The sequence below is a fragment of the Sciurus vulgaris genome (assembly GCF_902686455.1).
Source record: "Sciurus vulgaris genome assembly, chromosome: 15".
In the NCBI taxonomy this organism is placed as follows: Eukaryota; Metazoa; Chordata; class Mammalia; order Rodentia; family Sciuridae; genus Sciurus; species Sciurus vulgaris.
In genome coordinates, this window is record NC_136476.1 from 59,343,013 (window position 1) to 59,357,159 (window position 14,147).

General features: G+C 40.3%; 1 protein-coding gene and 1 long non-coding RNA gene across 4 annotated transcripts in view; one reads left to right on the top strand and one right to left on the bottom strand.

The window, feature by feature from the left end:
- Positions 1–531: 531 nt before the first annotated feature.
- ALDOB (aldolase, fructose-bisphosphate B) lies at positions 532–12,399 on the bottom strand. Its single transcript, XM_079112256.1, has 9 exons — positions 12,310–12,399; positions 8,897–9,018; positions 7,890–8,101; positions 6,961–7,015; positions 5,970–6,130; positions 4,973–5,056; positions 3,927–4,101; positions 3,339–3,538; positions 532–1,060 (listed from the first exon to the last, which is right to left on the bottom strand). Exons 2-9 carry the CDS (start codon positions 9,006–9,008, stop codon positions 965–967), a joined length of 1,095 nt encoding a protein of 364 aa, XP_078968382.1. The 5' UTR covers positions 9,009–9,018; positions 12,310–12,399; the 3' UTR covers positions 532–964.
- Positions 12,400–12,532: 133 nt separating this feature from the next.
- LOC306645013 overlaps positions 12,533–14,147 on the top strand; it is a 53,873-nt gene continuing 52,258 nt past the window's right edge. For 2 of the 3 annotated variants that reach the window (XR_013759499.1, XR_013759500.1), the window contains exon 1: positions 12,534–12,763. This is a non-coding gene — a long non-coding RNA (uncharacterized lncRNA). Of the gene's footprint in view, positions 12,764–14,147 lie in introns of all 3 variants that reach the window. The other variant, XR_013759498.1, reaches the window with a different exon arrangement.

Below are 14,147 nucleotides of genomic sequence, written 5' to 3' on the forward strand. Positions count from 1 at the left end.
ATGATTTTCTTACATGCTTCTTCTATAGATTAATCCTGAGCATTGAAAGTCAACACATTCTAATTATGTGAATATTATTTACTGCAATACTAGGAAATGTGGTTGACCATGCAGAGGGAAATGTAGTTCCGTGTCACTGACCTGGACACTGGAAGAGCAATGTTCCAAACATCAAAGTCACATCTGTCACAAGTTACTGGAAATCATTCCACATTTTAGTTGGCTTCATACTATGAATGGATTTAATTTTATAATATTCTCAAACTTGAAATTTAGACTGGTTGTTCTCAAACTTGACTGAACATTGCAGTCACCAAGAGAGCTTTTAAAAATCTGATAACGTGAGGATTGCACTTCTAGAGTTTCTGATTGAATTGGGCTAAGGTGTAGCCTGAGCATCTACCATTTGACTCCAATGAGTAGCCAAACTGAGGACCCTGACCATTAATGCCAGGTACATCTAGTAGAGTCAAAGACAATGAAATATACTGAGTCTGTCAACAACAGCAGAAAATCACACCCAATACCAACTGAAGAGTTATAGAACATTTTATTTCTTTTTTTTGGATTGCTACTGTCTCCTTCATAATCTCCCAGTGAAAAAGGTTTTTCATAAGATATGCTTCCCATTCAGCTTTTGAGGTGTTTTACTCTGCAGTTGTTATTTGGATGGAGAATGGGTTTTCTTTGAAGAATGTTCTTTTCTTGGGTGAATACTCTGGAGCATGGGGAACTAGAACTGTAAGGAAACTACTGTGTGAAAGTCATCAGATCTTTGATGTTCATATTTATGTTTTAACAACTGATTTGGTTTCTCCCATGTCTGATATTTAGCATGTGTTGTGTTTCCAGCAGTTCCGATCTAATTTTGTTTAATTTCCAGGGTCGATTGAAAGACTGTTCCCTGTCGGCTTTCCTACCCAGACACCTAGAGGAGTTGAAGCCAGCTGGTGGGTGTCAGGGCCTAGTAGGTGTAGCAGGCGGTGAAGAGCGACTGGGTAGAAGCAGCACTAGAGGAGCCTGTGTGAACATACTGTCCTTTGGCTGCCTGGCAGTTAGCCTGAAAAACAAGTATGAGAGAGGACACCGAATTAGAGGAAACATAGCCCTTGACTTCACACTCATTGGAAACCAGCTACACCTTCAGTTGCATTTTTCTTTTTTTCTCTTTACAGTGCTACTGCTAAATATTGAGGCTGATGCCTCCCCTTCCTTCCATGTTATCTTCCTTTTGGACTAGTTTTCTGATCATTTCCTTGGTAAGTTTAGGTTTGTGTCAGTTACTGGAAAAGTCTCTTTGTAGTACCAATCATACTGCAATGACAGTACTGGAAAGTAAAGTTGAGAAACTTTTCCATAGTATAGTGTACTATTACAAAAAGAAAGTGTTTACATCTTTTTCTGTGTTCTACCTATATTCATCCACAAGTATATGTAAGTTTGATATAGTTGTTAGCATAGTATCATTTGATTCCCTGTGTACATTCCAATTAAAGGTAAATTCGGAATAATGAAAATTTTATAATAATAGTTGGTACCATATCTTCTGTCAGTCACTGTTGCCATTGTCTGTTCTCTCCAGGACTCTCCAAGATTTGAATATCTTACATCATTTGTTCTCAGAGTCTTTCATGGACCATCAGCATCACTTAGGATCATGTTAGAAATGGACACTCTGACTTCACTCCAGACCTACTGAGTTCGAAATTCAGTGGAGAGGGCTCCACAGCCAGCATTTTAGCAAGCCCTTCAGGCTATTAGAATGCATATTCAAGCTTGAGAACCACTGTCCTGGGTGATAAACTCAACTTCCCTTTCTCTCTGTGGATGGCTTTTCTCACCCATACTTTTCATGATTCCTCCATCCTGTGAGATCCACCTCTCCATCCCATCAGCCACATACCAGCATATCCATTCCCTGCCTTCCATAATCATGGTATCTTTATGCTCCTCTTCAGCCCCAGAGATGGTTTTTCAATTTGGGGTGGGGGGTTTCCTTTCCTTTATGGTCTCCTCACCAAACTTCTGATTAACTTGATTTCTTGTGCAGACTTCCTTATGGTTAGCAAGGAAATGAACCTATCACTCCTCTCTCTCTACTAAACTTTTACTCTTTTACCCTGCTTTTACTCTTTTTCTCATTCAAGTTTGTCTAAATCTCCCTGCAGGCCTTAGAACATCTTTAGGAAAAATTAGGAACTAAGCTAATGTACTACAAACTCACTCTCATTTCACTTGCATGTGTACCTTACTTGATACTTGGCTATGTGTGGCTGTAATGTCTGGTCAATTTCCTAGTAGATTCATTCAACGGCTTCTAAACTTCCCCACTGTCAGGAATGAAATCTCATTTCTTTCACATTTTGTGCAACTGCAATCATGATCAACTGCTCCATCTCAACTCTACCAAGCTGATTCCAAACCTGTTCTTTCTTCTTTTTTGTCTTTCCTTCTTTTAGTCTGAGACCAATGATACCATCCATATTTAATCCTTAGTATCATGCAATCCTTTATTCTTTAAGTCCTTTTACTCTTAGTTATTTCCATTCCCTAATGTTTATCTCTCCTCATACTCCTTTTGATTACATTTTAAAAGGCCAATCTCTCCCCTATTTCACTAAACTCTAAACTGTCTGAAAAAAAGTGATTATGTCTGATTTGTTCACTCCAGTGAGTACTTGGCTCATAGAGGGTATTTTTAAAGTAATGGTTACTAGTTAACTAAAACCTTTATTCATTCATTCATTCATTCATTCATTTGTTCATTATTATTTGGTCCTCATTTCTCCTGATCACTTTTCCTGGTCTTTTCTAGACAAACTTCTTGAAAAGGCACCTTTCTTCTTTTTTTCTCTACTGAACATGTTGAGGGTCACTGATATGCTCCTAAATGCCAATCTCAGTGCCTTTCCTCAGTCTTTGTTTTGAATCTCTCTGCAGTATATAGTTACTGACCCTTAAAACTCTTTTAATTTGTTCCCAGAATCCTTGTTTCATCCTATTATATTTTCTTGGTGACTTCTCTTGTTCATCTTCCCAAAATGAAAGGTGACTTGAGTTCAGACTTTGGTGCTCTTATCTTCTTCCCTCTGAAGTGCCTCTTTGAAACCAAAGAACCTTCGATTTACTGTCATTAGTGCTACTACAAGTATGAATAATTCAGAACTCTTTCTAGCCGCAATCTTCCTACTGAGCTCTCATGCCACATTTTCAAATACCCATGAGGCACCACCTATAGGAACCTTCGTTGCCTGAAGAAAATGATGCTCCACCATTGCAAGAACATCAGGCCTCAAGTATCAACTTAATCAAGTAGATAAGAGGTAGAAGCATCTTACCAAGGCCCGCTTCATGAAAGCTTCCTGGGTTGCCTTCTTGTTTGCAGCCTTGCCGCCCCAGGCATCTAGTGCACTGGCCTGCAGGGCCCGTCCATAGGAGAAACTTAGTTTCCAGGGCTTTGGCAGTGGGCAAAGGTTGATAGCATTGAGATTAAGAGTAGCATCCTCTTCACTCATGCCACCAGACAAAAAGCAGATGCCTAGAAAGAAAGAAGCCACTCCACTGTATTAGACCCTCCTTATATACCCTGCTCAAGGTACAAAATGTACTATCTTGATCTTTTCTCCACTTGATTTGCATGGGACTGGGTCAAAGAAATCAGTTTGCCTTTGCTGAAACTAGTTGGTTAAGCAGAAAATGGATTTAATAAATAAAAGGGGGCAATGAAATATCAAGGAAATAAATGGATGTGAGCCGTTGGACTGACTTGGCATCATAGAGTGGGAGGGGAAGTGCTGGCTGCCTGTGAGACCATGGAGGTCTCTTTCAAGGGTAGAAGCAGATGCCACAATAAGCCCAAATGCTTGTGGCATTCTTTCAAAGACAGAGGGCTGAGATCTTGACTTAGAGAAGAAAGAAGGCCTCACCAGGAACAGCTGCAGGAACAGTGCGGTGGAGAGCTGTGACAGTGGCCATAGCCACTTGCTCGGGCGTATACTTCTTGGTGCAAGCATGTCCAGCAGTCACCATGTTGGGCTTTAGCAGGGTGCCCTCTAGGTAAACATGATGGTCACTCAGGGCCTTGTAGACCGCAGCCAGGACCTGCAGGACAAGGGGACCACACAGGTGAAATTCGAAGTCAATTTTAGAGTCCTCTAACTGTAATACTTCAACAGTACAAAGATGCATAATGGAGGAACTCCATGCATTGCTTGGCAAGAGCTTCTCAATCAGCCTCCAACCCTATCTGGGCAATGCATTGTAAACTGTAGCCACTGAGCACAACCATGCTGGCTTTCCCCAGCATCTCTACTTCAGTGGTTCCACTGTGTGAACTATGGCATGGTTTTACTTCCTAGGGTCCTTTGACTCATTTCTTCCCATTATACCCTTGGTCAATGTCATCCCATAATAAGACTGCCTCAATATAGCTAGTTGAGAACATCTAAACTGGCCTCCCTTCTCTATTCCCATAAAAACTTAGTATAGACAGAAGTGCTTTCAAATATCATTTCAGTCCACATAACTTTGTAAAGGGAGAAATTAAGTTCAGGTGACATTATGTCTCCCACTTTCTCAGTGTATGAGAAAAATCACCCAAGAACTACTATGACTAATTTAGAAAGTCAACTGTGAACAACATGCTTTCTCAAAGCTTTTTCTCATGTTGGTCTTATTTTAAAATTTCTTAGTGTATACATAATGGAAGTGAAATCCAAAAGAGATAATATGACTTGCCCAACCAAGATCCCATAGTGGAAAAGGATTCTCCAACCCATTTTGGTATGCAAATATTTTCTTCTTTCATATACCAAACAATGAAGCGCTGATAAGCACCTCCTCACCTTCTCCATGTTACACAATGATTTCGAACTAAAGGCTATTTCAACTAAAACACGTTACATGCTAATAACAGCAGTTACTTAAAAACAAGATTTTATGCTGGAGTTGGATCTATATATTTAAGACCTACCTTCTCAGTTACATACTGGCAGTGTTCCAGGTCATGGTCTCCATCAGGAATTACCTCTGGCTCAACAATGGGTACCAGCCCATTCTAAAAAGGAAAATGGGGTGGGGAGGTGGGTGGTCAAAAATGAAGCTGTGGGCACTGTGATTAATCCCTTCCTTAGGAGCAGATTCAACAGATTCAATTGGTTTAAACAAAATCTATCATATACATGAGTTAAAGGAGGTGAAAAGAAACTGGAGTATCTAGTGAGCATTTGTGGCTTAGGTAAAAGAACTGTGAAGTTAAAGAAAAGGTTTTTAGGAATAGGATTAAAAAATAAATACAAACCCTTAATTTCTGTATCTTGTTCCAGAGATTATTCTAGTTACCTTAGAACATAGCTGCCATCCTTTTAGGGAAGTTAAGTTTAAATTACTAAGAAAGGTGCCTCTTGTGTAAGTTAATTGAAGAATTCAAGCAGAGTTTACACTTTTAATTGGGAATTTCCGGGTGTCTGCAACTTTAGTAACCCCAACACAGTACTCACAGAAGTACATCAGAATTAACTTTGCCCCGGAAATACTTCAGCATGTGTTGGTTGGAAACTTGGGTGTCAAGCCACCATCCTCCATGAAACTATTTACACTGGGACTAGATCTGAGCTATTGCCCTCTGGCTAGATAGCTAAGAGAGTCATATCTTGGACATTATGGATCAAAGACAAGCAAGTACCCTGGCCTCAAGAACCTTATTGTTTTTAAGAATTGGTTTATGGAGCTTTGGTAAAGGGCAGCAGTTGACAGCCCTGGCCTTTGAGCTCCTTGCTTAGTGGGGCTTCTACCAGTTTATGGGACCAAATCTCTCCCTATTCACTTGGCTATAACAAATGTAGTAAAAAATGCCACCAGTATATAGTGAGGGAAGAGGAGGAACTACATGTGATTATAGTAAAATCAAAAAGAGAGGCTCTGAAGAAAGTTCTATTTTACTGTTTCTTAACCCAGGAAAGGCAGAGCACCTGCTGACAGATGCTGGCGTAGCGGGCCAGGGCATTGGCATTTTCTTGGATAGCAAGGCTGGAGGGGCACTGGTCAGCAATCCTTAGCACAGCACGCCACTTCCCAAAGTCAACACCATCTTTCTTGTACTGAGCACAGCGCTCTGAGAGACCATCAAGCCCTGCAAGTCACAAAAGACAGAATGGCTTCTTTGCACTCCTGTGCCTGATCTGTGTGTGGGACCACTGACAAAGTGAAGTTCTCTTTTGGCTTAGCCTTCAGACCACAGAGTTTGGGACTGACAACACCCAGGAAAATAGCTTTAATCACAATAATGGTCCACAAGACCTAGAACTAATGAATATGTTTTTTATGTACATACTGGACACTTCATAGTAGAACAGAGGTAACTAAGAGTTCATATTATACTCATGTTACAGATGTGAAAACTGAGGCTCCAAGTGGTTAAGTCACTTTACCTTACAGTTTGAAAGACTGAAAGTAACAGCTGTGATTCAAAGTCTGCTTAACTAACCCAATGCTGAGGTTAAGAATTGTCTACATGGCAGTAAAGTACCTTGCAAAATTATCTGTGTAGCCTGGGATGGAACAAGGGTTCAAACCCAGGTGTGTCTGATCTCAAAACTTGGGGACTTTCCTTTCTACTGCTGCTGGATTTCTCTTTAGAGATAATAGTTCCATGTAGAATATCTCCTTTGTGCAACACACTGTGGTGACCACTTTGTGTACAATGTCTGATATAATCCCCACAACTACTCTGCGAAGTAAATGCTGGTATCCCATATATAGGTAAGAAAACTGAAGCTCAGAACATTTCAATGACTGGCCCAAAATCACACAGATATTAAATGGAGGAACTGGTATCAAAATCCAGGTGTGAATGGCTCTAAAATGAGAGTAATATTCATATTTCATTTTCCCTTTCTTCTTTAATCACCTTCATTTCTAGCCTATATGAGGATGACTCAAATCAGGAGGTGGTAGCCTTACCTTGAATGGAGGTTTCTTTGTTTGTTCCTGCAAGGGGAGCACCTCCTTGGTCTAACTGTGGATACAAATAATTAACAAGTAATTAGCAGATGCTGAATGTCAGCAAAATATAAAGCAAGCCTCCTGGTACTATTCTTGTCTTTCACAAGCTAAGGAGCAAATTAGGAAGGTGTACAGCGGGAGTGGGGTTGGGAGACAGATCCAGTTCAGTCCACTGCAGAAGGGAAGTTACCTAGAAGGAACAGAGTGAGAATGTCAATCCTGACATTTACTGAGCCCCTGCACCTACTAGGCACGGTGTTTGGACTGGAGGTAGAGAATAAGGATGCAGCCCCTACTCTTCGCATCAAAAGAGCAGATGCTAAATCCACAACTCATTAGACAGTCTGAGTATGGGCAAAGTATGTTACCTCATGTGGTTCAGTATTCTCAACTCATCTCTAAAATAAGGATAATAAATGAGTCTACTTCCAGAGGTCGCCCAGAGGATTAAATGAGTGCTTGGGATTATAAGCACCCAATGAATGAATATTAATTTTTACTGGAGAAATTCATGCAGTAATAGAAAACCTAGTTAGAAGACAGAACAATAGGTACTTTAACTTAAATAGCTGCCATTAGTCAAATAGTTATGTGATAGGAACTGTTTAAAAAACTCATTTTATCCTTACAAGAACTTTATGAGGTAGGTGCGAATACTCCCATTTTGAGAAATGAGGAAGTGGAGATTCAGAGAGATTAAGTGCCTTATAGAAAAAGCAATTGAAAGACAAGGACACCAGAAGAAAAGTCTAGGAGAGGATCTGGTTCTCCGTGGGAAGAAGATGATGACGGGGAGATGAGAAATGAGATGCTGAGAATGCCGGGTGTCGGCCCCGACCTGCCCAGTGTGCTTGGAGCTTGTCTGGGAAGAGGCAGGAAGTATTCACCTTGATGCCCACCACGATGCCCTTCTCCTTGAGGATGTTTCTGAACAGCTTTCCCTGACTGTCCTTCTGGTAGAGGGTCTCGTGGAAAAGGATCACTCCCCCGATGCTCTGGTTGATGGAACTGTCCACAGAGAAGAGGATTTCTCGGAACTGCCTGCGGTTCTCCTCTGTGTTTTCCACCTTGATCCTCTGCAGGCGGTTTCCCATGGTGCCTGATGGGGGTGGGCCAAAGGCAGCATAAGGAGCAAGCCACGGCTTTCCTGTGGTCCCTCTCCACATTTAGTGATCCTTGCCAGGATGGAAAGCAAGACTCTCTCTTTTTAAATTCTGATCTTCAAATCTCCTGCCTGAATTTTTGTCTCCCAGGGGAAATTTGCTAGTTAGCAGCTGCATGGACTGGGCATGTAGGGGTCAGGTTGGAATCTACCTTTGGGACCAGATAGATATGGAAGGCCCTTAGTCCTCTCTAGCCCTCCCCTGATCTAGAGCTCAATCTCACTGAATGTATTTGCAGTGGAAGGAAAAAGGGGGAAGGCTCTTAATTTTAGCTTCTATCATTTTGGGCCAAGCTGTGCAAAGCTTCCACAGCTCTCCCCAGTGCCACCCTGGGGTTCCCTTAGCCATGAGCCCTGGTCCACTACAGATGCAGATTCTACCCTGCAGACTCCTAATTGGGCTGACTTTAAACTGACTTCTTACTAGCAGCAGACACCTGCTTATCTGATCTCCCCCTGATTACTGAGTTCTTGGTCTTGCTACAGGCTAGATTTAAATGACCCTAGCAAGGGCCTTAAGGTGGAGGGTTGGAGCCTCTCTTGCCTTGGTTTTTCAGAATCTACCTACTGGAACTATAGGTTTCAAAAGATTTACGCTCACTGAATCTTCTGCTCCCTCTCATATGTACCTACACTCTTACTTCCTCAGAGAGAAAGGAGAATGATTATAAAGTTGCTAAGTGTGGAAACAAGAGTATGCTGTCGCATGACACGACCATGTCTCACACTCACCTACAGATTCATCTGCAGCCAGGATGCCCTTGCCATTGGCAACAATGCGCTGGGCAATTTCAGAAAGTTCCTTCTTCTGTTCTGCAGTGAGGGCTGGAAATCGGTGGGCCATGGTGACAGACCTGCAAAAAGAGCGCGAGAGAGCCACGCACAAAATGTGGGTGCTCAGATGGGTCTGTGACCAAGGCGGCCAGCACAGATGAGCTTTGCAGGCCCCTCTGAACTTTCTGGCTCATTTCCACAGCTGAATAAACAAATAAGATATGTTTTCTCCCCCTTTGCCTAAGTAGTTCCAAATAGTCATAATGGATGAAGGTAGGATGCCAAATACTCATGGCGATCCTAAATAAGATGCTTTCCAGGAGACCTGGAGGTCACTGATTCTGAGGCTGAACCAACTAATCAGTGACTCACTAAACCCTGACAAATAGAGGGAACTTCAGCAAGGGGCTAGCTCTCTGTTCTGTGGATTTCTGGTGTCATGGTAACCTTTAGACCAAGGTGCAATTTTTCCTTCCCAGTTTAATTATTTGCACAAAGGAGATGAAAATTACCAAAAAATAAAAATGTTTCCTTAATGAAAGGAAAGGGAAAAAATAGCACGATAACAATTAAAAATTACCATTTATTGCCAATCATTCTGCTAATTGGTTGACATATAATTTAGTCCTCACAATAATTCTAGAGAGCAGTTGGGTTCTTTCCCTTTTTTACTTAATAGACTAGAAAATAATGAGAAATAGAAAATAATAAAAGAGTTTTAATTATTTGTCTAAGGACCAATACCCAATAAGGCACAAAGTTGGGAAAAGAGATGGTACTCCCACCTATTCAAGGAAAAGAGTGAGGATGGGGAAGGAAATTGGCCTTGGGATGGATCCTGGTGTCCTTGATGACAGTCCCGGAGTACCTTAGGCTATGAATCATCACACCACAGACATTAGCAATTCATAAGGGTCTGACACATTCATCAGCAATTTGGGGTTTGTAGATCAGACAGACCTGTGCTCAAAGACCAGTTCTGTTCTACCATTCCTAGCTGGGACTTGGGCAAGTCAGTAACTTCTCTTAGTTTATTATGAATTAAATGGTGGTAATATCTACTCTGGTCATAATATTGCCAAGTGACTCCATGCAAACTTCAAGTACCCTGCTCACCATAGTTGCTCAAAATGAATTTGTAGAATTGCATAATAAATATGAAGGTGCTTTATACAGCATTGTAAAAGTGCAAGATGCATATTTATCTCTTTTTTGAACTTTTAAAAAAATAATCATCTAAACGACTTCCATGTTTCTATTTACTACAAGTTGTTTTCCCCCTTCTGGGTTTGCTGACTCAACCAAATAACAGAGAAAAGTCAAGTCCAACTTATACTATTTGCAGGAAGTTAAACTTATGCAGAAGGATTAAAGGTCTGTACCACATCAGCACAAATGTTGTCTCTCTGTTAATCATAAAACAGGGTCACAGGCCAATGTTCACTGCCAGGAGACAGAAGGCTGGCCTGGAATGGATAATAAGAATCAATTATTACTGTGCCCCTAAGCCTCTGATCGCAGAGGTCTCATGCTAACTGTTTTTTAAAATTGCAATGAGAAGTTGTTCACATTATGTTAAGTGAAAAAAGCAAGTTTCAGAGAAATATGCAATCATCACCCTATTTTTTTAATAAAAAAAGTATATTCACATACTATTTGTAGGTCTGTATATACAAACAGTAACATTCTCATGTTACCTTTGGGGAATGGGATAGTGTGAGGAGACCCTCATAGTTTACTTCATACATCCTTAGTAATGTTTGATGTTTTGATGAGCAAGTATGTAAATATATGTATACACACACACATATATATGTACATATACATATATATGTACGTATATATATATATATTTATACATGAATCTGGCTGAAGGTTGTGAACATTAACATGTATTAACACAGAGTAACTACAGAAGACCTTAGAGAAATATTTGCATCAATCCTACCACTTTAGAGATGAGGCCTGGAAACTGAGGCCCAGGGCCACTCTGTCTATCTGATATCCCTTCTGAATTGTGAAGTTCTAGGATCGCATGTCACAGTCTCCTGGCTTATGACTTAGAATCTGATTTCTAGTCCTTCTTCAGTCAAATTGTCAATAGCATCCTACAGTGTGGTTCTTTCTATCTTCCTAAAGAGGTTCTATGAAATAGTCATTTATAAAATATGGACATTTAACTCCCAGAGAATTATAAGACAGCAGAGAATCCATTTGCTTCTGTACAAGGCAGATGGGTTTCTAAGAGGATAAACACAGAGCAGGGTCATGCCATTCATTGAAAGCTCATGATTGCTAAGCACTGTGTGCAGCACTCTCATGCACAGATGCATGAAGCTGTCCACAGCTTTATTACCCACCCCAGTGCCAGAGAGACAAGTGCAGTGAGATGATCTAGGGCAGCCCTGGTACGACCTGATCCCCAGTGCCTTTGAACACATGGTACAGCCCAGAAAGAGACCTGAGTGTTGCTGTTTCCACTGAACTGTCATCTAAACCAAAGGAACTCTCAGATTTCCAGCAACTACACCATTCCCTGCCCTAGCACCTCTGACCCTAACCTGGGTGTTCCACAGATTTGCCTTGGCTAAAGTGGTAAATACCACAGCTGTGGAACTCAAGCCACTGCTGCATCCGAACTGGCAACTAGAGCCCCAGGTAACTGTTTAAAGAGAAGTTTGTGAAAAAGATAACGTATTTTCATAACATGCCTATTTTTCATAAAGTAGAGCAAATGTACTAAAATAAATCAGAGTCATCACATTGTCTGATGCCAGAGAGAAATGTGACAGAAAGCATCAAGTGAGCAGAGGACTTGAACATCCATAATCGCAGAATGACCATGCCTGGTGACGTTTCCAACCCTGTTGTTTCTTCATTTGAGCAGTGGGTGAGGGCAAAGAGCAAAACACTCCAAGGGCTCATTTTGGTCACAAAGAAACTTCAGTGCTAGTGTGGGTACATGTGGGAAGAGAATGTAGAAAATGACATAAGGCAATACATATGTAAATAACTCACTGAAATAAGTAGTTATAATAAAAGGAAAGTAGAAGTGAACAAGAACCTCAAAACTGACTGGGCTCTAAAAAATTAGAAATGTTCCAGTAAATTTCGCAGACCACAGACTCCTAAGTGCCTTGGGCAGGTAATGAGGTAACTGGCAATCAATCTGGACCATTTGGCCACTTGAGGAAAAGTGCTCGGAGTCTGTGCTGAGAGAGCACGCTGTGATTTCAGCCCCTCTGCCAAGCTGCCGCCTGGCTTCTCCGGTAAACAAAGGCAAGCAGGACTTCCCCTCCAAGACGCAGGGCTATCATTAAGCCCTGATTCACTGGTGCTGTCCGGATATTCAAAGGAAGTCTTTTACTTACGGTTTGAGAGAGGAGTCCTCTGAGATATCAGAAGCTGTGGGTGAGGTCGCAGCTGCCTCGTAGCACGATCTTTGAAAGCACACAGTTTTTATAGACTTCTCATCAGTCTTTTTTTTTTTTTTAACTTTTGTCCTCCCCTTCCTACCTTGGCCTGGTAGGGAGGTGTTTATTCAATAACTCCGATTGGTTCATAATCAACCAATCCTTCTAATCATGCTCACACCCTCCTTAGACTCATAGAATGTTAAAGCTGCAAAGGCTGACTTTAGATCACATGACTGCTGATCAACACCTTACATTTTGCAGGTGAGGAAACTGAGGAATGGTGGACTCGGAGAGGCCCCTGAATCACACAGCTAGAGAATGACTGAGCTCTCGGGTCTATCAAGGGATCCTGGGAAGAAGTCTTATTACTTTAGTTCCAGTACTTATTAAAAACATGACCATGATCAAGGTATATATATATATATATGTATTTATATATTTATATATATATGTATTTATGTATTTATATATTTATATATATATGTATTTATATATTTATATATATATATATATGTATTTACTCTGAGCTTTAATTTCCTCCTCTGCAAAGTAGAATTTCTCCTTCACAGGAGCATTGAGTTTATAAAATACTTGTATACAGTAGGCATTCAAGAATCATTATTTCCAAATTAGACAAGCAGTGCTATATTTTCATTATTTATCTTCAATGCTTTGCTAGTGGCAAGTTCCAATAACTTTATTCTATAATTTAAATTAAATTTGAATCATCTTTCACTGGAAGAAATAGATTCTGAATTTTGAATTCCCTATGTATAGATTTTGTTTTGATGGAAAATAAAATTCAAATATCTTCTTTTAAAAAATCATCTTTTTCCCATCCTACCCAGTCTACAAAAATTAAGTGGGGCTTCCTGATGTAGGATCACCAGAAGCTACTATCTTTTGGACCTTTTGTCACTTTCTTTCAACGTTTCTACTTTTGTCTTCAAAGTTGGTAAAAAACAGAAGTAAAGTCCAAGTGTTGGATCAAAGCCATCAGCTCTCCCAAATGCAGCCATAAGTACCAGTTCATTCTACAAATTTTTTTCCTTGAGCATTAAACCAAAATTTATTTTTTGAGAAAGTAAGTGAAAATATCAGATGCTTTCTGAGGCAAATAAAAGGGAGAAATCTGAAACATAATACAATGACTATGATTATAGGAAAATATAAATTCTCTGGAACATGTTCCTTTGGAATAACTTATAAAATGGAAAACAAAAGAAAACATAACCAAAGTGGTTGATGGTGCAGAGCAAAATATGAACAGTAGAATCTATTTAGCAAGAAAATGAAATACCAATAACATGAAGGAAAAAGAAGCAAGAGAATTAGGTTTTCCAAATACAGTAAGACTCTATTTCTTAAAGTAGGAAGTGCTAGACATTGTGTCTCATTACTGAAGGAAACTGGACTATCTGAAGCAACTGGGGTTCCTTTGATGAGGGAAGTTTTGACCAAGGCTGACCTGAGAATATCAGAGGGCTAGACCAGGTGAAGTTCTCATCAGCCACCTTGACTTCATTTTCTGTTTTCCCCCCATCTTCACCTGGTGCTCATTCAAGAACAAGGTACTTGATTCTTGAGACCAAGGTGACCTCATCTGGAGACATATGGATTTTGTTAAAAAAGAATGCCACATCAATGTTCACAGCTGCTCAATTCACAATAGCCAGATTGTGGAACCAACCTAGATGCCTTTCAATTGATGAATAGATAAAGAAACTATGGTATATATATATATATATATATATATATATATATATATATACACACACACACACAATGGAATA